Source organism: Diorhabda sublineata, chromosome 8 (assembly GCF_026230105.1).
Source record: "Diorhabda sublineata isolate icDioSubl1.1 chromosome 8, icDioSubl1.1, whole genome shotgun sequence".
Taxonomy (NCBI): domain Eukaryota; kingdom Metazoa; phylum Arthropoda; class Insecta; order Coleoptera; family Chrysomelidae; genus Diorhabda; species Diorhabda sublineata.
In genome coordinates this window covers 326,992-352,877 of record NC_079481.1, presented here as the reverse complement: position 1 = coordinate 352,877, position 25,886 = coordinate 326,992, and the positions used below count along the sequence as shown (strand labels likewise).

The following is a 25,886-nucleotide window of genomic DNA, read 5'->3' as shown; positions in this document are numbered from 1 at the left end:
AAGACCGTAACTATGGAACACACTGTAAAACTTTATACGAATATAACCTCAAAAATGTTAAATAGTGAAATAAATCCTGCCATCTATTGTTAATTAATAGAACTGTCGCGATGAGGATCGTCTAATAAATTAATTATTAATTTTTACAGTTTCCTGTAATAAATGAAATCGAGATTCGAAGTTGAAAGTAAAGATGGCGTTAGTGGTTAGTTAAATCAGTGTGGCCATATGAGAGTGGTCGAACTATGACGCAAAATTAATTATTTTCTTTTTTTTTTTAGTTGAAAATACTATTGAGTTCTGGAAAAAATTTTGATTTAGTATTTTTGAGAATGTGAATTACGATTCTATAAGCGTTATTATGAGAAAAACAATTGATAAATCAGCCGAGTTCCGGTTAAATATGGCGACTGTAAAGTAATGAAGTAAATCCCGCCATCTGTTGTTAAATCATCTAGTTATAAATGTAACAAAAGAAGAAAACTTTCCTAATTTTTTTTACAGTTTTCTGTAGTTTGAACAACTTTTGAATTTGACCTTGGAAGTGAAGATGGCGCCACTAACGGTTATTTAAATTTATCCCAACTGTATTATATGGAAGCAAATTATTACGAAATATTAAAAGATCAATTTAGTATTTATTGATTATTTATAATTAATAAATTCGAAATTAATTTTGATTATATTGATATTAGTAATAATATTAATACTTCTGATTAATAGTGCGGTAAAATTATACGTTTTTTATTCCTAATTGTCTAAATTCCAGATCGTTTCTGTTTAGTTTGTAAAGAAGGTAAAAAAATTGACGTTTAGTTTTAAAAAATTAATATTTAATCAAAACAGTGCTAAAATCAAGAAAGTTTAGCGGGAAAAATATATAAAAAGGTCTAAAAGGAGAAGAATTTTCGATTTTTATTAATTTTTGTGCGTTAATTCTTCCATTACATCGCTTTAGTTGTAACAACAAATCCCAATAACATACTTTAACGAAAACAAAACGTATTATTAAGGTCTCCGTAATGTCGCGGCTAGAGTACGAAGCCCAAACGAGGAAGGTCCCAGGTTCAAGTCGCGCTTTTACGTAATTCGTGTGTAAAGGCATTTTTTCGATACACAATCGTCGTAAAAATCGCTTTTTTTTATCATACTCGTCACATAAATAACTATAGAAGTTTAAAAAAACCATAGACAAATGAAACAATTGATCAACTAGATCAGTTTCCGAACGTGATTCGGGTTAGTTTCGTAACTTTTCATGTAGATATCGCAGACATTTTATCGTTTATTTATATTAATGCGACGAAAATTGATTATTTAAGCTATTTGGATTAAATTTGACTGGACTATAATATTACATTGTTATTATTTATTATGCGATGTACTAAACCGCGTTTTATAATCAGATTTATACGTATGAAAAAAAAGATCGTACTGTATCAATTTATAAACATAATATGACATGACATTCGATCAATTAGAGAGAGACTGTGTGTATGTAAAATTATCGATGAGGGTACCGCAATATATAATGATTCAACTTGATACTATGTCGCAGTCGTAGAAGTCGATTCGCTTTGAGAAGAAAAAAAAAAATATATATATATATATATATATATAAAGCTTAACATCGATATTTGAATAAATGTAGTCAAGTGTATAATATTTACATTCTATTCAATATTTTGATAAGTATATGTAACGTGTCGTAATACTAGGTGAGTCTCAGATTTCTAATTCCTTATTGTACAGTGCGTTGTAGAAAAGAAAATGTTGAATAACAAATTGAGGCAATATTAATTCATTCAGAAAATAATCTTCTCCGTATTAGAATCAATGAAAGTGTTTCTATTTTTTTTCGAAATTAAATGAAATATTTCTTTTGGTTTCGATTTCACTCAAAAAACTTGAATTTATTAACAAAAATGATTAAAATCTATTAGAAAAAGCGAAAATATTCAATTCAGAATGTCAACTAATTTTCGAACAACCTGTATATGAATTATTATAGAAATTTCATTGACGTTTTCGTAATTTTTGACTTCAGTTTAGTGGGAGAGGAAATTTTTTTCGAAATTCTACGATCAAATTTGTAGATTTCAGTCTTTAAACGTAAAATAGTATACAGGGTGTGTAAAGAGAAACATTGTTCGAATTAAAACGATTAAAATATCGAAAATAGCTAAAAAATTGAAAATTTTCACTTAAAAAACTTGAATTTATGTACGATATGACACAAAAATGATTAAAATCTATTAGAAAAAGCGAAAATATTCAATTCAGAATGTCAACTAATTTTCGAACAACCTGTATATGAACTATTATAGAAATTTCATTGACGTTTTCGTAATTTTTGACTTCAGTTTAGTGGGAGAGGAAATTTTTTTCGAAATTCTACGATCAAATTTGTAGATTTCAGTCTTTAAACGTAAAATAGTATACAGGGTGTGTAAAGAGAAACATTGTTCGAATTAAAACGATTAAAATATCGAAAATAGCTAAAAAATTGAAAATTTTCACTTAAAAAACTTGAATTTATGTACGATATGACACAAAAATGATTAAAATCTATTAGAAAAAGCGAAAATATTCAATTCAGAATGTCAACTAATTTTCGAACAACCTGTATATGAACTATTATTGAAATTTCATTGACGTTTTCGTAATTTTTGACGTCAGTTTAGTGGGAGAGGAAATTTTTTTCGAAATTCTACGATCAAATTTGTAGATTTCAGTCTTTAAACGTAAAATAGTATACAGGGTGTGTAAAGAGAAACATTGTTCGAATTAAAACGATTAAAATATCGAAAATAGCTAAAAAATTGAAAATTTTCACTTAAAAAACTTGAATTTATGAACGAAATTACTCAAAAACGATTAAAATCTATTAGAACAAGCGAAAATATACAATTCAGAATGTCAACTAATTTCCGAACAACCTGTATATGAACTATTATTGAAATTTCATTGACGTTTTCGTAATTTTTGACTTCAGTTTAGTGGGAAAGGAAATTTTTTTCGAAATTCTACGATCAAATTTGTAGATTTCAGTCTTTAAACGTAAAATAGTATACAGGGTGTGTAAAGAGAAACATTGTTCGAATTAAAACGATTAAAATATCGAAAATAGCTAAAAAATTGAAAATTTTCACTTAAAAAACTTGAATTTATGAACGAAATTACTCAAAAACGATTAAAATCTATTAGAACAAGCGAAAATATACAATTCAGAATGTCAACTAATTTCCGAACAACCTGTATATGAACTATTATTGAAATTTCATTGACGTTTTCGTAATTTTTGACTTCAGTTTAGTGGGAAAGGAAATTTTTTTCGAAATTCTACGATCAAATTTGTAGATTTCAGTCTTTAAACGTAAAATAGTATACAGGGTGTGTAAAGAGAAACATTGTTCGAATTAAAACGATTAAAATATCGAAAATAGCTAAAAAATTGAAAATTTTCACTTAAAAAACTTGAATTTATGAACGAAATAACACAAAAACGATTAAAATCTATTAAAAAAGCGAAAATATACAGAATCCATAGATGATAAGTAATATTTAATGCCTTTGAGGTGGATTTTCGAAAAATTGAAGTGATATAATTTTGTATCACACTGTATAAGATTATGGAAGCAATTTGAGATAAAAATATGAACGTATTCGTTTAACCTATGATGTTCGGTCATAAATTTATAGAAAAGACGTCAGGTGGGGCAATTAAATTATATTTAAGTGGTTTTGAAAAAAAAATAAATAAACGTGTTTTGTGGTCATAAAATAATGAAGGAATTTATAGAAAAAATTCCGTTTTAGTACGGAAATTAAGATTTAAAAATAACCTCACATCAATATTTAATCATGGAATTGGTTAAAGCTTATGACACTGTTTATAGTTTCCTACATTTATGTTGAAATCTTCTGAATTTTCGATCGTACAAAAAAATTGTGAACAAATTTTTAGGAAATTTTAAGCCAAATAATATGATAGAATTAGTTTTCCAAAAAAAAAAATTTAACCCGCTAATATTTAAAAATTGATTGGCAATTTGAAATATTTTTTTTATTTTTCCAGCAAATAAATCAAAAATTAAAAATTTCTAATTAAAACGATTAAAATATCTAAAATAACTTAAAAATTGGAATTTTCACTTGAAAAACTTGAATTTATGAACGAAATTACACAAAAATGATTAAAATCTATTAGAAAAAGCGAAATTATTCAATTCAGAATGTCAACTAATTTCCGAACAACTTGTATATGAACTATTATCGAAATTTCGTTAAAGTTTTCGTAATTTTTGACTTCAGTTTAGTGCTAAAGGGAATTTTTTTCGAAATTCTACGATCAAATTTGTAGATTTCGGTATTTAAACGTAAAATAGTATACAGGGTGTGTAAAGAGAAACATTGTTCGGATTAAAACGATTAAATTATCGAAAATAACTAAAAAATTGAATTCATAAACAAAACCACACAAAAATGATTAAAATCTATTAAAAAAAGCGAAAATATGTTTCGTTCAAGTTCAAGTTTTCGTAATTTTTGTAGGACAGGAATTTTTTTTTCGAAATTCTACCACCAAATTTAAAGTTTTCGCTATTTTAGCGAGAAAAAGTATATAGGGGATGCAGCGAGAGACATTTTTCGTACTAAAATGATTAAAATGTCGAAAATAAGTTCAAAATTTCTAGTTTCTTCTAGAATTTATAAAGAAAATCGCATAGAATTGATAAAAAAATATCAATCACAATATTCCAAATTTTTGTTTTTCAATTTTTAGTCAATTAGTGAATCCACCATCAAAATTTGGTCCACAATATCTAATTTCAAAATATTTTCTATTGCACGATGATAATTTTTTTTATTTGGGTGTTTTTCGACGACCAGTGTATTTCATTTGGAAAAATCGCGAAATTATCTACCAAAACAGATGGATTCGTATCGTTTGATTAATATTAATCATATGCTAATTAAGAATCTGGTTTTTTTCAATTAAGCAAAATATCATTTATACGAGGTTCGTCCGATAAGTTTCCCACACCGTAAGTGTCGACTTTTTCAGAATGAGATCGATAATTTTTAACACAACCCTCGTATATTTCTTCAACATATTTAAATCCCTACTCCAATCCTCGTTTTCACAATATGCAGCTTTATCAAAATACAACAATTTTTATATCGAAATAACTACGTCATAAAAAATTAAACACCCTATATATATGTAAATAGCTTAGCGAATGAATAATTATTTATTTTACGATCAATAATAATAAATAAGAAAACTAAATATGAAAATATATACAAGGTATGTTGAGAAAATTATGTTTGCTTAATCACGCAATTATGAGTCAACCTGTATACTTTCCAGATAATCGAAATGCTGTTACCTGAAATTTTCGTCAATAACTTTTTTGGAAAAAAATTCATAATAACCAAGTTAACGTAGGATTGATATTTATCGAGGTATTTTTTAAGCGAACCTCGTATATAAACAAGAATCCACGTAATTTAATTATCAATCATTTTAATAAAATGGCGCATTGAAAAACAATGAAATTAAATTAATATTATTCAATATTTTTTTTTTATTTCGATTCGAATTTATTTTAAATGCGAACCTAGTACTTGATATAATAAAAGTTAGGTTATGTAAGTTATTACATAACAATAAAAGATATTTTTAATACAGTCAGTTTAATAGATAGGAAGATAAACAATTGAATAATATTTTTGTTGTTAAGATGTTACTGTAATGATAGGAATTTATTATACAGTGCGGGTCCAAAGTAAGGAAATGAAAATATAGTTTATAAAATATACGGTACAACGATAATATCTTTAATTAAAAAAACTTTAATAATGAAACAACTGATTAATTCCAAAGAATTATGACAAAACCAACAGTTGGTAGTAACGAGTCTACGTTTTCGATGGTAGATAACGAATTTTTAGTGATTTTTATAGCCAAAAAAATAACAAATAAGAATTTTTGTTCAATCCACAGGGAAATTAAATTTAGACAGTTGGTAACACTTCACGACGTTGTCAAAATATTGTTGTGTCATTGTTTATTTACATTTTATGTGAAATTTGAATCAAAAGTTAGGTTAAGTAATTAAAACACATTTAATAATACAACATGGCAACGCTGTACTCCATTATAAAGGTTTAGTATACGGGGGGGTCCAAGGAATTGAATACTTATTAACGATAATCTATTCTAACCTCGCTTTTTATTAATGATGGCTTTTTATTGGAAGTCGAAACGTCGAGAAATTCCCCGTTTCCAATAAGCTTTTTTTAGGTTCATTTCACGGGAATTTCGGATTGATTTGAGATTTTGGATGTTTATTGGAGATTGATATGATAATTTAATAAATTCGTGAAATTATCGTAGTCAGGTCAATAAGGAAACACTTAAAGAAACTTTTAGACTCGATTTTCTTCACTTCAAAACGTCAGATTAATTTGAAATTTTGCACAATTCTTAAATATGGATTACAAAATGATAATTTAATAAATTCGTGAAATTATCGTAGTCAGGTCAATAAGGAAACACTTAAAGAAACTTTTAGACTCGATTTTCTTCACTTCAAAACGTCAGATTAATTTGAAATTTTGCACAATTCTTAAATATGGATTACAAAATGATAATTTAATAAATTCGAGAAATTATCGTAGTCAGGTCAATAAGGAAACACTTAAAGAAACTTTTAGACTCGATTTTCTTCACTTCAAAACGTCAGATTAATTTGAAATTTTGCACAATTCTTAAATATGGATTACAAAATGATAATTTAATAAATTCGAGAAATTATCGTAGTCAGGTCAATAAGGAAACACTTAAAGAAACTTTTAGACTCGATTTTCTTCACTTCAAAACGTCAGATTAATTTGAAATTTTGCACAATTCTTAAATATGGATTACAAAATGATAATTTAATAAATTCGAGAAATTATCGTAGTCAGGTCAATAAGGAAACACTTAAAGAAACTTTTAGACTCGATTTTCTTCACTTCAAAACGTCAGATTAATTTGAAATTTTGCACAATTCTTAAATATGGATTACAAAATGATAATTTAATAAATTCGTGAAATTATCGTAGTCAGGTCAATAAGGAAACACTTAAAGAAACTTTTAGACTCGATTTTCTTCACTTCAAAACGTCAGATTAATTTGAAATTTTGCACAATTCTTAAATATGGATTACAAAATGATAATTTAATAAATTCGAGAAATTATCGTAGTCAGGTCAATAAGGAAACACTTAAAGAAACTTTTAGACTCGATTTTCTTCACTTCAAAACGTCAGATTAATTTGAAATTTTGCACAATTCTTAAATATGGATTACAAAATGATAATTTAATAAATTCGAGAAATTATCGTAGTCAGGTCAATAAGGAAACACTTAAAGAAACTTTTAGACTCGATTTTCTTCACTTCAAAACGTCAGATTAATTTGAAATTTTGCACAATTCTTAAATATGGATTACAAAATGATAATTTAATAAATTCGAGAAATTATCGTAGTCAGGTCAATAAGGAAACACTTAAAGAAACTTTTAGACTCGATTTTCTTCACTTCAAAACGTCAGATTAATTTGAAATTTTGCACAATTCTTAAATATGGATTACAAAATGATAATTTAATAAATTCGAGAAATTATCGTAGTCAGGTCAATAAGGAAACACTTAAAGAAACTTTTAGACTCGATTTTCTTCACTTCAAAACGTCAGATTAATTTGAAATTTTGCACAATTCTTAAATATGGATTACAAAATGATAATTTAATAAATTCGTGAAATTATCGTAGTCAGGTCAATAAGGAAACACTTAAAGAAACTTTTAGACTCGATTTTCTTCACTTCAAAACGTCAGATTAATTTGAAATTTTGCACAATTCTTAAATATGGATTACAAAATGATAATTTAATAAATTCGAGAAATTATCGTAGTCAGGTCAATAAGGAAACACTTAAAGAAACTTTTAGACTCGATTTTCTTCACTTCAAAACGTCAGATTAATTTGAAATTTTGCACAATTCTTAAATATGGATTACAAAATGATAATTTAATAAATTCGTGAAATTATCGTAGTCAGGTCAATAAGGAAACACTTAAAGAAACTTTTAGACTCGATTTTCTTCACTTCAAAACGTCAGATTAATTTGAAATTTTGCACAATTCTTAAATATGGATTACAAAATGATAATTTAATAAATTCGTGAAATTATCGTAGTCAGGTCAATAAGGAAACACTTAAAGAAACTTTTAGACTCGATTTTCTTCACTTCAAAACGTCAGATTAATTTGAAATTTTGCACAATTCTTAAATATGGATTACAAAATGATAATTTAATAAATTCGTGAAATTATCGTAGTCAGGTCAATAAGGAAACACTTAAAGAAACTTTTAGACTCGATTTTCTTCACTTCAAAACGTCAGATTAATTTGAAATTTTGCACAATTCTTAAATATGGATTACAAAATGATAATTTAATAAATTCGTGAAATTATCGTAGTCAGGTCAATAAGGAAACACTTAAAGAAACTTTTAGACTCGATTTTCTTCACTTCAAAACGTCAGATTAATTTGAAATTTTGCACAATTCTTAAATATGGATTACAAAATGATAATTTAATAAATTCGTGAAATTATCGTAGTCAGGTCAATAAGGAAACACTTAAAGAAACTTTTAGACTCGATTTTCTTCACTTCAAAACGTCAGATTAATTTGAAATTTTGCACAATTCTTAAATATGGATTACAAAATGATAATTTAATAAATTCGTGAAATTATCGTAGTCAGGTCAATAAGGAAACACTTAAAGAAACTTTTAGACTCGATTTTCTTCACTTCAAAACGTCAGATTAATTTGAAATTTTGCACAATTCTTAAATATGGATTACAAAATGATAATTTAATAAATTCGTGAAATTATCGTAGTCAGGTCAATAAGGAAACACTTAAAGAAACTTTTAGACTCGATTTTCTTCACTTCAAAACGTCAGATTAATTTGAAATTTTGCACAATTCTTAAATATGGATTACAAAATGATAATTTAATAAATTCGTGAAATTATCGTAGTCAGGTCAATAAGGAAACACTTAAAGAAACTTTTAGACTCGATTTTCTTCACTTCAAAACGTCAGATTAATTTGAAATTTTGCACAATTCTTAAATATGGATTACAAAATGATAATTTAATAAATTCGTGAAATTATCGTAGTCAGGTCAATAAGGAAACACTTAAAGAAACTTTTAGACTCGATTTTCTTCACTTCAAAACGTCAGATTAATTTGAAATTTTGCACAATTCTTAAATATGGATTACAAAATGATAATTTAATAAATTCGTGAAATTATCGTAGTCAGGTCAATAAGGAAACACTTAAAGAAACTTTTAGACTCGATTTTCTTCACTTCAAAACGTCAGATTAATTTGAAATTTTGCACAATTCTTAAATATGGATTACAAAATGATAATTTAATAAATTCGTGAAATTATCGTAGTCAGGTCAATAAGGAAACACTTAAAGAAACTTTTAGACTCGATTTTCTTCACTTCAAAACGTCAGATTAATTTGAAATTTTGCACAATTCTTAAATATGGATTACAAAATGATAATTTAATAAATTCGTGAAATTATCGTAGTCAGGTCAATAGGGAAACACGTAAAGCAACTTTTGGACTCGATTTTTTCCCATTTCAAATCGTCAGATTAATTTGAAATTTTGCACAATTATTAAATATGGATTACAAAACGATAATTTAATAAATTTTCAGATGTTTTTATACTTGCAACTCACATCGTATAATATTTATTCATGCTCAAGTAGTTATTTCGTTATTTATATTTTTTTCTTGATTCCATAACCTCAATTTACGTGCTCTATCAACCATTTCAATTGTATTCACTTTTATAAGTACAGATTTCATTTTCTTCTTCTTTTTTTAAACGCAATTAAAATCGGCCACAGATAAAAACGTCAACAACGTCATCGTTGTGTACAAATCAGTGTTACCAACTTCTTTTTTTTTACGTCACGCTGTCTCAATACGTGGAATACGTTATTTGACAGTGTTATTTCGTTTCAGATTCGTTTCGGATTATGTCTCGATTGATATTTTTGCTGACTTTAATACATATATCGATTTGTTATCGATTGCCTAATGACGTCCTTCCCGAACATTACAAATTGGAAATCATTTCGTATTTGGGAGAAGAAGAGAACAATTTTAATTTCGATGGAAAAGTTTGGATAACTGTAAGTTAAAAATAGCATCTAAGGATCATACAAATAATGATATTTTGGTCGAGAATGATAATAAAATCCTTTTGTTGTTTTTAATAACTATAGAATAACCGGAAAACCGGTTTCTGATGATTCTATAATCGTTGGGTTGCTTTTAATGAATTTAAAATAACAGAAAACCGGTTTTGGATGATTCCATATTCGTTCCGATACCTTTAATGACTCTAAAATAAGAGAAAACCGGTTTTTGATGATTCTACATTCCTTGGGTTGCACTTGATGACTCTAAAATAACTGAAAACCGGTTTTTGATGATTCTATATTCCTTAGGTTGCTTTTAATGACCCTAGAATAACCGAAAACCGGTTTCTGATGATTCTATAATCGTTGGGTTGCCTTAAATGACTCTAAAATAACAGAAAACCGGTTTTTGATGATTCTACATTCCTTGGCTTGTCTTTGATGACTATAAAATAACCGAAAACCGGTTTTTGATGATTCTATATTCCTCAGGTTGCTTTTAATGACCCTAGAATAACAGAAAACCGGTTTTGCATGATTCTATATTCCTTGGGTTGCCTTAAATGACTCTAAAATAACAGAAAACCGGTTTTTGATGATTCTACATTCCTTGGGTTGCCTTTGATGACTCTAAAATAACCGAAAACCGGTTTTTGATGATTCTATATTCCTTGGGTTGCCTTTGATGACTATAAAATAACCGAAAACCGGTTTTTGATGATTCTATATTCCTCAGGTTGCTTTTAATGACCCTAGAATAACAGAAAACCGGTTTTGGATGATTCTATATTCGTTCCGATGCATTTAATGACTTTAAAATAACAGAAAACCGGTTTTGGATGATTCTATATTCGTTCCGATGCATTTAATGACTTTAAAATAACCAAAAACCGGTTTTTGATGATTCTATATTCCTTGGGTTGCCTTTGATGACTATAAAATAACCGAAAACCGGTTTTTGATGATTCTATATTCCTCAGGTTGCTTTTAATGACCCTAGAATAACAGAAAACCGGTTTTGGATGATTCTATATTCGTTCCGATGCATTTAATGACTTTAAAATAACAGAAAACCGGTTTTTGATGATTCTATATTCCTTTGGATGCTTTTATTGACCCTAAAATAACCGAAAACCGGTTTTTGATAATTCTATATTCTTCTGGTTGCCTTTGACGAGTCTAAAATAACCCAAAAACCGTTTTTGACTATTCTAATGACTCTAAAATGATCCAAAAATATTTTCGATTACTAAAACATGATTCGGGAATTAAAATTTTTTCATCATAACTACCCCAAGTAAACGTGAGGCTCTCGAACAAGGATTCTGGGGAGCAACGAAACGCGGTTAACCATCCCAAATGTGCAGAAGCAAATTTAAAGTCATCCACCTTGATAAGGTTGACTGGGAAGACGATTTTCCTTATCTCTTGATCCCAAAAGGGTATAAAGATGCAAGAAAGACACGAATGATACCAGGAAAGGTTTTTTTGAAGAAAAAAAACTTGATAGGAGGAGGTTGCTCAAACAACAATCTTTTAAGCAAAGATATATGTAATTAAACATTAGAAGGAATAGCGAGTTAAATAACTTCAGTATTATAACGAAATTTCTTTTTTTCGACGTGCAAAGTACGAATAAAATTATATTGAGCCACTTGTACGTTAAGGTCAAGTTCGTAACTTGAAGAAACCGTAAAATTTGTGTCACTAACCTCGCGTAAATTGTCCGCGCGTTCTTGTTAACGTATTTTATAGCGACCTTGATTACGATAACGTCCACAGTTAACCCAATATTCAAATGAATCGAGTTTCGAAAAAAAAAAAAACAAAAACAAAAACGAATATTTTCTTTGCAGGTGAATTGTTTGAATCCAACTCAAAATATAACGTTGCATTCGAAAAATTTGAATATAAATAAGGATACGATCGTCGTCAAATCGAACGACGATTTGAAATCGATCGAAATATCGGATGTCGTTTTTGAGAAAGAAAACGATTTTCTAATATTGGTTCTGGATAAAAATTTAATACCCGAACGTCGCAAATATGAAATTTATATTGGTTTTTCTGGTAAACTCGACGACGGTTTGGCAGGTAAGATAATATCTATACGACCTCGTATAATATTTGCTACACCATTTTTCCATTCGCTACATCACTGTCTCCATAATTGCGGAGCCCGTTTTGCAAACAAACCGTAGAGAATCCAGAGACTTGTAGCTACACCAAGGAGGAGTTCTAGGTCCATTGGTGATCCCAGTGGAGTGGATCCACCTCATACTTTGTTCCCCAAGCGAAAAAGTTTCGTTCATTTTGGATTTTCCTCCGAGGAAACCCGCTCCAGCCGAGCTACTCCTCCTGGATCCTTTTGTGCGATCTATGGCTCCATTATTCAGTATAGATCGGAGTCTCCTGTTCAGGAGATTGCTTATCACGTTGATACACCAAATACCAAACAATCACTCTTCGTAGACGCTCCTCTTGGTTTTTCGTTTGTCGTTTTTTCAACCCAACACCCACTAATGCTTCAACGCATTAGCAGATTATCTTCACCTTCATCTTGAAGTTTGAAAAACTACGGAATTCCGAAGCACTACACCTGGGAACTACGAAATAAAAGATGGTAGCTGCGGACGTTCCACAATCTGAACTTTCCGAGAGGAAACTAGGAATAATTCGAAAAGACACCTCCAAGACATTCGGAGGTTTCTCCAGGTTGTTGTAAAACCGCATTTTCAAGATATTGCGTTTCTTGCTGTTGTTCTAGGTTTGATCTTATTTTTTTCTCTTTCTATTTACTCTAAAATATTGATTCTTTGAACCGTTTTGGAGTAAACCCTCAAGACTGCTGGGAAATTTGATTTTCCATTGTTGGATATCTTCCAGACGGGTCTAGACTGTCCTAGCTATTTTTTCTCATAGGTTTTTATAGAAGCAGTTATTATAACAAAAAAGAACGTCGAAAGAAATGGTTGGGGGTAACGCAATTCGAAGCTATAAGCGCTCGAATGGCTTTTCCTTGTTTCGACGAACCGGCGATGAAAGCAACTTTCGATATCAGCATAGGTAGAAGAGAAGGCTACAAATCCATCAGTAACATGCCTCTAATCAACACACAACCATTGTGAGTCGAAATTTATTTTTATTATTTAACGAAATTTGACGTTCGGATATATATGTATTTCAGGAAAGAAAAACCGGGTTGGTATTGGGATCATTTCGATACGTCGGTTCCCATGTCGACTTATCTAGTAGCTTACGTCGTATCCGATTTCGAATACAAAAAAGGCCAACCGGTCGAGCACAACAATGTTACGTTTAGAATTTGGGCGAGAAAAGACGCTTTGGATCAGGTACGTACATCTTCTTAATCTATTTCAATCGCCACAGACTCTGCCAGACCTCGAAAGTTTCCTGATGAAGCAGCGCCTTGTAAAGAGGTGGGAGACCTCCCCACATACTCTGCTAGACCTCGAACGTTTCCTGAGGTAGCAGCGCCTTGTAAAAAGGTGGGAGACCTCGCCACAGAATCTGCCATATATCTCGAACGTTTCCTGAGGTAGCAGCGCCTTGTAAAAAGGTAGGAGACCTCGCCACAGAATCTGCCAAACCTCTCGAACGTTTCCTGAGGTAGCAGCGCCTTGTAAAGAGGTGGGAGACCTCCCCACATACTCTGCTAGACCTCGAACGTTTCCTGAGGTAGCAGCGCCTTGTAAAAAGGTAGGAGACCTCGCCACAGAATCTGCCAAACCTCTCGAACGTTTCCTGAGGTAGCAGCGCCTTGTAAACAGGTGGGTGCCCTCCCCACATACTCTGCTATACCTCGAACGTTTCCTGAGGAAGCAGCGCCTTGTAAAGAGGTGGGAGACCTCGCCACAGAATCTGCCAAACCTCTCGAACGTTTCCTGAGGTAGCAGCGCCTTGTAAAGAGGTGGGTGCCCTCCCCACATACTCTGCTATACCTCGAACGTTTCCTGAGGAAGCAGCGCCTTGTAAAGAGGTGGGAGACCTCGCCACAGAATCTGCCATATATCTCGAACGTTTCCTGAGGTAGCAGCGCCTTGTAAAGAGGTGGGAGACCTCCCCACATACTCTGCTAGACCTCGAACGTTTCCTGAGGTAGCAGCGCCTTGTAAAAAGGTGGGAGACCTCGCCACAGAATCTGCCATATATCTCGAACGTTTCCTGAGGTAGCAGCGCCTTGTAAAGAGGTGGGAGACCTCCCCACATACTCTGCTAGACCTCGAACGTTTCCTGAGGTAGCAGCGCCTTGTAAAAAGGTGGGAGACCTCGCCACAGAATCTGCCATATATCTCGAACGTTTCCTGAGGTAGCAGCGCCTTGTAAAGAGGTGGGAGACCTCCCCACATACTCTGCTAGACCTCGAACGTTTCCTGAGGTAGCAGCGCCTTGTAAAAAGGTAGGAGACCTCGCCACAGAATCTGCCAAACCTCTCGAACGTTTCCTGAGGTAGCAGCGCCTTGTAAACAGGTGGGTGCCCTCCCCACATACTCTGCTATACCTCGAACGTTTCCTGAGGAAGCAGCGCCTTGTAAGGAGGTGGGAGACCTCCCCACATACTCTGCTAGACCTCGAACGTTTCCTGAGGTAGCAGCGCCTTGTAAAAAGGTGGGAGACCTCGCCACAGAATCTGCCATATATCTCGAACGTTTCCTGAGGTAGCAGCGCCTTGTAAAGAGGTGGGAGACCTCCCCACATACTCTGCTAGACCTCGAACGTTTCCTGACGTAGCAGCGCCTTGTAAAAAGGTAGGAGACCTCGCCACAGAATCTGCCAAACCTCTCGAACGTTTCCTGAGGTAGCAGCGCCTTGTAAACAGGTGGGTGCCCTCCCCACATACTCTGCTATACCTCGAACGTTTCCTGAGGAAGCAGCGCCTTGTAAAGAGGTGGGAGACCTCGCCACAGAATCTGCCATATATCTCGAACGTTTCCTGAGGTAGCAGCGCCTTGTAAAGAGGTGGGAGACCTCCCCACATACTCTGCTAGACCTCGAACGTTTCCTGAGGTAGCAGCGCCTTGTAAAAAGGTGGGAGACCTCGCCACAGAATCTGCCATATATCTCGAACGTTTCCTGAGGTAGCAGCGCCTTGTAAAGAGGTGGGAGACCTCCCCACATACTCTGCTAGACCTCGAACGTTTCCTGAGGTAGCAGCGCCTTGTAAAAAGGTGGGAGACCTCGCCACAGAATCTGCCAAACCTCTCGAACGTTTCCTGAGGTAGCAGCGCCTTGTAAAGAGGTGGGAGACCTCGCCACAGAATCTGCCATATCTCTCGAACGTTTCCTGAGGTAGCAGCGACTTGTAAAGAGGTGGGTGCCCTCCACACAGACTCTGCTAGACCTCGAACGTTTCCTGAGGAAGCAGTGCCTTGTAAAGAGGTGGGAGACCTTGCCACAGAATCTGCCATATCTCTCGAACGTTTCCTGAGGTAGCAGCGCCTTGTAAAGAGGTGGGAGCCCTCCACACAGACTCTGCTAGACCTCGAACGTTTCCTGAGGAAGCAGCGCCTTGTAAAAAGGTGGGAGACCTCGCCACAGAATCTGCCATATATCTCGAACGTTTCCTGAGGTAGCAGCGCCTTGTAAAGAGGTGGGAGACCTCCCCACATACTCTGCTAGACCTCGAACGTTTCCTGAGGTAGCAGCGCCTTGTAAAAAGGTGGGAGACCTCGCCACAGAATCTGCCAAACCTCTCGAACGTTTCCTGAGGTAGCAGCGCCTTGTAAAGAGGTGGGAGACCTCGCCACAGAATCTGCCATATCTCTCGAACGTTTCCTGAGGTAGCAGCGCCTTGTAAAGAGGTGGGAGCCCTCCACACAGACTCTGCTAGACCTCGAACGTTTCCTGAGGAAGCAGCGCCTTGTAAAAAGGTGGGAGACCTCGCCACAGAATCTGCCATATATCTCGAACGTTTCCTGAGGTAGCAGCGCCTTGTAAAGAGGTGGGAGACCTCCCCACATACTCTGCTAGACCTCGAACATTTCCTGAGGTAGCAGCGCCTTGTAAAGAGGTGGGAGCCCTCCACACAGACTCTGCTAGACCTCGAACGTTTCCTGAGGAAGCAGTGCCTTGTAAAGAGGTGGGAGACCTCGCCACAGAATCTGCCATATATCTCGAACGTTTCCTGAGGTAGCAGCGCCTTGTAAAGAGGTGGGTGCCCTCCACACAGACTCTGCTAGACCTCGAACGTTTCCTGAGGTAGCAGCGCCTTGTAAAGAGGTGGGAGCCCTCCACACAGACTCTGCTAGACCTCGAACGTTTCCTGAGGTAGCAGCGCCTTGTAAAGAGGTGGGAGACCTCCCCACATACTCTGCTAGACCTCGAACGTTTCCTGAGGTAGCAGCGCCTTGTAAAGAGGTGGGAGCCCTCCACACAGACTCTGCTAGACCTCGAACGTTTCCTGAGGTAGCAGCGCCTTGTAAAGAGGTGGGAGCCCTCCACACAGACTCTGCTAGACCTCGTACGTTTCCTGAGGAAGCAGTGCCTTGTAAAGAGGTGGGAGACCTCGCCACAGAATCTGCCATATCTCTCGAACGTTTCCTGAGGTAGCAGCGCCTTGTAAAAAGGTGGGAGACCTCGCCACAGAATCTGCCAAACCTCTCGAACGTTTCCTGAGGTAGCAGCGCCTTGTAAAGAGGTGGGAGACCTCGCCACAGAATCTGCCATATATCTCGAACGTTTCCTGAGGTAGCAGCGCCTTGTAAAGAGGTGGGAGACCTCCCCACATACTCTGCTAGACCTCGAACGTTTCCTGAGGTAGCAGCGCCTTGTAAAAAGGTAGGAGACCTCGCCACAGAATCTGCCAAACCTCTCGAACGTTTCCTGAGGTAGCAGCGCCTTGTAAAGAGGTGGGTGCCCTCCCCACATACTCTACTAGACCTCGAACGTTTCCTGAGGAAGCAGTGCCTTGTAAAGAGGTGGGAGACCTCGCCACAGAATCTGCTGGACCTCGAACGTTTCCTGAGGTAGTAGTAGCTCGTAAAGGAAGAGGTCGAGGATGACTAAATTAAAAAATAAATCATTATTGGAAGTAATAATTATTTCTTAGGTGGATTTCGCTGCCGAAGTCGGTCCGAAATGTTTGGAATATTACGAGAAATTCTTCGATATCGAATATCCCCTACCGAAACAAGATATGATCGCCATACCGGATTTTAGCGCCGGCGCTATGGAAAATTGGGGTCTGATCACTTATAGAGAAACTTATTTATTATACGATCCCAAAATATCTTCGAAAACTAGTCAGAACAACGTCGCCAGCGTCATAGCTCACGAATTGGCCCATCAATGGTTCGGAAATTTGGTTACGATGAATTGGTGGACGGATCTATGGTTGAACGAAGGTTTCGCTACTTATATGGCGAGCTTGGCATTAGGAGCTCTCTTTCCGCAATGGAATTCGTTGGAAGAAGAAGACGCCGATAATATGTTGAACGTTTTCTCATTCGATTCATTGAGAACGTCACATCCGGTAAGTATAAATCAATCAATTTATTATGTTTATAACCTCAAATTTCGATGTTTAGTACCTCAAATAACAATTTCTTGCGTTTATAACCTCAAATATCAAACTGTTGTGATTCTAACCTCAAATATCGAAGTTCCTAACATAAAATATCAATTTATTGTGTTTCTCATTTCAAATATCGAAGTTTCTAGCCTAAAATATGAATTTATTGTATTTATAACCTCAAATAACGATGTTCCTAACATAAAATATCAATTTATTGTGTTTTTAACCTCAAATTTCGATGTTTAGTACCTCAAATAATAATTTCTTGCGTTTATAACCTCAAATATCAAACTGTTGTGATTCTAATCTCAAATATCGAAGTTTCTAACTTCAAATATCGAAGTTTCTAACCTCAAATATCAATTTATTGTGTTTATAACCTCAAATTTCTATGTGTAGTACCTCAAATATCAATTTATTGCGATTAGATTCTCAAACATCAATTTATTGCGTTTATAACCTCAAATTTCGATGTTTATAACCTCAAATATCGATTTATTGCGTTTATAACCACAAATTTCGATGTTTATAACCTCAAATATCGAAGTTTCTAACATAAAGTATCAATTTATTGTATTTATAGCCTCAAATAACAATGTTTGTAACCTCAAATATCAATTAATAACCTCAAATTTCTATGTGTAGTACCTCAAATATCAATTTATTGCGATTATAATCTCAAACATCAATTTATTGCGTTTATAACCTCAAATTTCGATGTTTATAACCTCAAATATCGAAGTTCCTAACATAAAATATCAATTTATTGTATTTATAGCCTTAAATAACGATGTTTGTAACCTCAAATAACAATTTCTTGCGTTTATAACCTCAAATATCAAACTGTTGTGATTCTAACCTCAAATATCGATGTTTGTAACTTGAAATATCAATTTATTGTATTTATAACCTCAAATATCGAAGTTCCTAATATAAAATATCAGTTTATTGTGTTTCTCACTTCAAATATGGAAGTTTCTAACCTCAAATATAAATTTATTGTATTTATAACCTCAAATATCGATGTTTCTAGCTTTAAATATCAATTTATTGTATTTCTACCTCAAATATCGAAGTTTTAGGCTTCAAATATCAATTTATTGTATTTATAACCTCAAATATCGAAGTTTCTAACATAAAGTATCAATTTATTGTATTTATAGCCTCAAATAACGATGTTTGTAACCTCAATTGTCAATTAATTGCATTAATAACCTCAAATTTCTATGTGTAGTACCTCAAATATCAATTTATTGCGATTAGATTCTCAAACATCAATTTATTGCGTTTATAACCTCAAATATCGATGTTTATAACCTCAAATATCAATTTATTGTATTTCTAGGATCAAATATCGATTTTTACAACCTCAATTAACAATTTTTTGCGTGTATAACTTCAAACGTCGATATTTATAACCTCAAATATCAATTTATTTGTATTTCGAAGCTGAAATATCGGAGTTTATAGCATCAAATATGAATTGATTGTGTTTATAACCTCAAATTCTAATTTATCATGTGTATAACCTCAAATTTGGGGGTAACAAAATGGGCCACATGCTTCGGAGTGAACCAGGATCAATCTAGATCGAGGTTAGTCGTACTAACTATTAACTTAACCTCAAATTTTTTTTAAGGTTTCCGTACCGATAGGTAATCCTAAGGAAATAGACGAAATATTCGATACGATATCTTATAAAAAGGGATCTTCTCTGATCAGGATGATGACGTTATTTTTGGGCGAAGATATATTGAGAAGGGGCGTCAGTAATTATTTGAAAAAACATAAATACGGCAACGCCGAGCAGGACGATCTGTGGCAGGCTTTGACCGAAGAAGCTCACAGACAAAAAAGTCTGCCGACGAATTTGACGGTGAAAGTGATTATGGACACGTGGACATTACAAACAGGTTATCCGCTCATAACGATAACGAGAAATTACGAAAAAAAAACCGCGGAAATCACTCAGGTAATAATTTTCAGTTCTACAGGATGTCCACTTTGGCTGCATTCAAATATCAATTACTTTTTTATTTTCAATTGGCACACCCTGTATATTTTCAAAATGTTTTATCTGTTTTGGGACAAGCTGTATAGATGGAAATAATTTTTGAGGGTAGATCACTCGATGTTCTTTGGAAAAAAAGTTTCAAGTACAGTTTTCTGTAGACAAATCGAGGAAATTGTGGTTTTTGCATTTTTTATTGATCAAAAAAGTGTCTTTGAAAATATTAAAAATAAAAATTTTATATTACCAAAAAATAGGTTAAAACACACCAAAAATGATGAAGACTGTATGACCCGGTATATTAGATTTTGATTTGCAAAAAAAAACAATAAATTAAAATAGAAAATCAATTTCGAGAATTTCCAGATTAACAAATTATATTGTATTTTTTTAGAATCGACATTTAAGAGACATTATAAATACTAAAGATCAACTAAATTCATGTTGGTGGGTACCTCTGACTTATTCAACTGAATCGAATAAAAAATTTAACAAAACCGTACCAGACGATTGGCTGGCGTGTCCTAAACACGAGCATATAATCGAAAATATAGCTAAAGGAGAAGAATGGGTTATATTCAATAATAAAATGTCAGGTAAAATAACGAAAAACAATATAAATGGTATGTTTTTTAATGTGGGAAAATCGTTAAACTGTTTTCAATATTTTTAAGGTTATGGAAACATAGTAACATTACGTGAATGTAGAAAATTTACCTTTCAAAGTGTACGTGTAAATTTGATTCAACTCGCAACAAGAAACGGAATTTCCACACAATCACACATCGACACTTTTGTTATCCCTTCGTTTATCACTGTTTCTGCTATTCACTTTCCTTACTTATGTCACTTCCGTTTATTACCACTTTTGTTAACTCATTGATTTGTCTTACATTTCGTTTCCGTTCACTTTTGTTTTCCCACTATTTTTGTTTTTTCACTGATAATGTCACACTTTCGTTTACGCCACGTCACTACTTCCGTTTGCTACCATTTTTGTTACGTGTCTACGCCACGTCACCGCTTTTGTCACCTCCGTTTATTATCACTTTTGTTAACTCATTGGTTTTTGTTACATTTCCGTTTACGTTCACTTTATCACTTTTGTTTTTACACTATTATTGTTTTTTCACTGATAATATCACACTTACATTAACGCCACGTCACTGCTTTTGTTATTTACTACTTCCGTTTACCACCATTTTTGTGACGTGCCTATGCCACGTCACTGCTTTTGTTATTTACCTACTTCCGTTTACTACCATTTTGGTTACGTGTCTACGCCACGTCACGGCTTTCATCATTTCCTTTTTCTAAAGGGGTTTGTTTATTTGTTTTTTTGTAGGAATATATAAAGTGAATTACGACGAAAAAAATTGGGAAATGATAACGAAATATTTACAAGGTCCCGATTTTCGTAAAATACCGACTTTAAATCGGGTTCAAATAATAAGCGACGCCGCTGATTTGGCTTATATAGGTACCATAAAGTACGAAGTGTTTTTTAATTTACTTAAATATTTGAATCAAGAAGACGAATATATGCCTTGGAAAGCGGCTATAGAAAAAACCGATGTTATTACGAAACAATTAAAAAAATCCGCCATTTACGGTAAATATAAGGTGAGTTATAATTTTTTTTTAAGATGGAATGTTTATTGTCTGGTTATTTTTTAAGGAATATATGAAGCGTCTATTGACGCCTATGTATGAAAAAGTCGACGGTTTCGAAGTAATGAACGATCCCGATAAATTAGATTCTATTAAATTGCAAGCTCTTATTGTGAGTAGAGCTTGTTTGTTCGAAGTACCCAAATGCGTAACTAAAGCGAAAGAATTGTTTAATAAAATTAAACTAAAACAAGAAGATTCGTAAGTACTTATATAAATTTGCAAATTACTTAGTTTACTTACATTTATAATTATTTTTTAACACTAACACGATAAAATTTCAAAACAATGTTGAGAACTACAAAATTCTAACCTTTCACATATCAACGGAATCTTGACAGTCGATCATCGCGTCTAAATTAAACTCGGTGTTGTCAGATTTTCTTTAACTTCCTTCAACTGTATGATAGGATTTTTTTATATCGTTCTAAACAGTGGCGGGTGGGGGAAATAATAAAATAATTTTACCCAAAAAATGAAAATACAAAAAATTTAAATTAATTGAACAGATGATATATTTGTTAAATATACTTTTTTTTAAATATTTCAAATTCGTATAGAAATTTTTTAATCTAGGAAATTCTATAATCTTGGCAACACTGATTAAATATTCTTCTAAATATAATTGGTTATGGCACGTCAATTGAATACAGTGTTGCCGATTTTTTTTCGTTACGAGTGTATGATAAAACATAACAGTGACGTGCGTTTTTCTATTGATAAGGGGTTTAAATTAGGAAATTAAATTGGAAAAGGAGGAGAGTATGATAAAAACGGAAGGAAAAATAATTTAAGGGAGATCTGAGGTCGGGAAAGGTATGTAGGTGATTTTTTTGGTGTAAAAAACGGTTTTACTCGATTTCTGGTGAAACTACAAGTCTTATGAAAAAAAATTAGAGACCGGAAATTATTTTTTCTTCAATTTCTATCATTTTCGACGTCTCCTATTCTGATCTAATTAAACAAAGTCGATATTGGGGAAATAGTCCAGTGCCGTACTCATATTTTTCACAATTAGGAGCGTAAATTTTCCATTTTCCGACACAAAATGATGAAAATTCGATTCGTTTCGTATGGATTTTTAGTATACCGAAAGATTTGCGCGGCGCCGTTTATTGTACAAGCCTAAAACACGGCGGGGAATCCGAATGGGAGTTGCTATGGAAGAAATACCAAAATTCCAACGTCGCCACCGAAAAAAATAGTATACTCAGTACATTGGGTTGTACCGAGGAGATTTGGTTATTATCCAGATATCTGGATTGGTCTCTGAACGATACCACCATCAGAAAACAGGACAGTAGTTCGGTATTCGGTACGGTGACGAGAAACAACGTCGGATATTTCATAGCCAAGAATTTCTTCTACAATAACATCGATAAGATACATAAATAGTGAGTGTATTCGTTTTTTTTTTTCCATAAAAAAAATGTTTTAATTCAATTTTTTCCCCTCTAGTTTCTTGTCCAATAAAAAAACGCTCACAAGATACTTGTCACCGTTGTCCTCCCAAATTACCAACGTTAAAGAACAACAAGAGGTAAGTTTCCAATATTTTTTTACATTTTCCTTTTATTTTACCGTAGAATAATTCATATTTAACCGTAGAGATGCCGTTTTAATTTGAATAGCGGAAATATCAGCAACTTGGCAACGTTGTTGATTGTTTTCATTCCCCTGGTGGCCGATAATTGAGTTAATACTATGTGTCATAAGTAGAGGTGGCGTAACTGACAGTTATTTTGGTACGACGATTATATAAACCAAAATTGACGATAAGAAACGCCATTTTGGGTCGAAATTTAATTCGACATCTTAGAAATAATGGCGGAAATGATTGGATACACAAGAAGTAACGACAATAGACAAGAACAAACTTCCTATATACAAACTTGGCAACACCGTATCGAAATTTCGTTGAGATTTTCGTAATCTACAATGTTCGTTTAGTGGGAAAGAGAATTTTTTCCGAAATTCTACGATGAAATTTACAGATTTCGGTATTTTAACGTGAAATAGTATACAGGGGGTGCACCGAAAGACATTTCTCAAAAATTGAACAAATATAATAATCGAAATTGAACGTTTCATATGAAAAACTGTAATTTATGACAAAAATCCCTGAAAAATAATTATGAAACGAAATTTTTCAACTTTAAAAAGTCGACTAAATTTCGAACAACCTGTATATGAGTAAGTATCGAAATTTCCTTGACGATTTCGTAATTTTTGACGTCAGTTTAGTGGGAAAGGAAATTTTTTCCGAAATTCTACGATGAAATTTACAGAATTCGGTATTTTTACGTGAAATAGTATACAGGGGGTGCACCGAAAGATATTTCTCAAAAATTGAAAAAATTTAGTAATCAAAATTGAACGTTTCTTATGAAAAACTGTAATTATGCTCAAAATCCCAGAAAAACGAAAGAAAAAAAATAATATTGAAGGAAAGTTTTCCAATTTAGAATGTCAACTATTTTTCGAACAACCTGTATATAAACTCGTATCGAAATTTTGATTTTTCGTAACTTTTGACTTCAGTTTAGTGCTAAAGGAAATTTTTTCCGAAATTCTACGATCAAATTTGAGGTTTTCGGTATTTTAACGTGAATCAGTATACAGGGGGTTGGGTTAGAAAAGACATTTCTCAAGAAAAAATAAGTAAAATTGAAATTTTCGTATGGAAAACTGTACTTTATGACCAAAATCCCAGGAAATGATAAAAAATAATTGAAGAAGTAAAATTTTTCAACTTTAGAAAGCCAACAAAATTTCTAACGACCTGTATATGACCAAGTATCGAAATTTCGGTGACGTATTCGTAATTTTGGATATCGGTTTAGTGGGAATGGAACTTTTTTACGAAATTCTACGATCAAATTTAAAGTTTTCGCTATTTTAGCGAGAAAAAGTATACAGGGGATGTAGCGAAAGACATTTCTCGAATAAAAAAACAATCAAAGTTAAAATTTTTATATGAAAATCTGTAATTTAAGATCGAAATCTCAGAGAAACGAGAAAAAAAAATAATTAAGAAGGAAAGTTTTCCAGCTTAGAATGTCAAATTATTTTGAAACAGCCTGTATATGAACTCGTATCGAAATTTGGTTGAATTTTTCGTCAGTTTTAGCATTAGTTTAGTAGGAAAGGAAATTTTTTCCGAAATTCTACGATGAAAATTGAAGATTTTATAATTTTAAGGTGAAACGGAATACGGGGGATGCACCGAAAGACATTTCTCAAATAAAACATAATTAGATAATCGAAATTGAAAGTTTCATATGAAAAAGTGGAATTTATGACCAAAATCCAAGGAAAACTATAATATTGATTCAACTTTATGAAAATAACGAAGTAAATGACATTTGGAGATCGTTATTCGAAGTAGAGATGGCGTAACTGACAGTTATTTTGATACGATGATTGCATACACAAGAAGTAACGACAAGAAACGCCATTTTGTGTCGAAAATAGAAATAACGGCGTGATTGACATTTGACGTAGAGATGGCGTAAATAATTTTATAACGGTGACTGGATACATACGTTACGTAACGCCGATAACGGTTGTATCTCCATCGAGGATTGAACTTTTGAGGTTAATCAATGACAAATGACATATTGCGAAGTATACAGGGTGATTTGGATAAAATGTCGTCTTTTCGAATGAAAATTTCGTATTTTAGGTATTTTTATGGAAGAAAAATGAAATTTTTCGATGAAAATAGTTGAAATTTGGAAAAGGAAAGTTTTGATATGGAATTTTTTTGTTACAGTTCGAGAAATTCCTGGAAGAAAATAAGAAACTTTTCTCGGATGTTAGAAAGGGCGTCGATCAATCGTTAGAAACTGTTAAAATTAACGTCCAATGGTACCAGACGCACGCAGACGAAATCGAAAATATTTTAAACAGATTTAAATAGAGGAACGTTATACGGGGAGCGTCACAAAGAACATTTATTACCCTAATCGTTTTACGAGGTACGGGAAAAAAGTTTTTTTTTTGTGGTCGCGATTCGATTTTGGGTTTCGCGTATCAATGTTTTAGCCCAAAAAACGATGTCGATGATCTTAATGACGCGCCTCGAAATGCGATATGTACTTAAATATGTGTCTGTATTTTTTTTTTCTATTTATATAATTTATTCATGTTGCACGTAATCTGCATAATAAAATTATTCCATTCAAAAAGTATTTTTACTAAATTAATTTGAAAATTAGAAAAAATTGATTTGGCAACGTCGAAAATGGTAAAATTCACCTTTTGATTCAATTCGAATAAAAAGAAACATAAAAATCCGGTAATTTTCGGAAAAAAATTAGATTTGGCAACGTCGCATATAGTAAAATTTATTTTTCTATAGCTGGCATCATAATTT

General features: G+C 33.2%; 1 protein-coding gene across 1 annotated transcript; it reads left to right on the top strand.

The window, feature by feature from the left end:
* The first annotated feature begins 1,466 nt into the window (after positions 1-1,466).
* LOC130448324 (aminopeptidase N) lies at positions 1,467-25,701 on the top strand. Its single transcript, XM_056785616.1, has 13 exons — positions 1,467-1,718; positions 10,114-10,283; positions 12,149-12,386; positions 13,215-13,416; positions 13,480-13,645; positions 17,362-17,784; positions 19,466-19,798; positions 20,232-20,433; positions 21,183-21,460; positions 21,516-21,709; positions 22,594-22,902; positions 22,967-23,048; positions 25,284-25,701. Exons 2-13 carry the CDS (start codon positions 10,128-10,130, stop codon positions 25,428-25,430), a joined length of 2,730 nt encoding a protein of 909 aa, XP_056641594.1. The 5' UTR covers positions 1,467-1,718; positions 10,114-10,127; the 3' UTR covers positions 25,431-25,701.
* Positions 25,702-25,886: the final 185 nt, after the last annotated feature.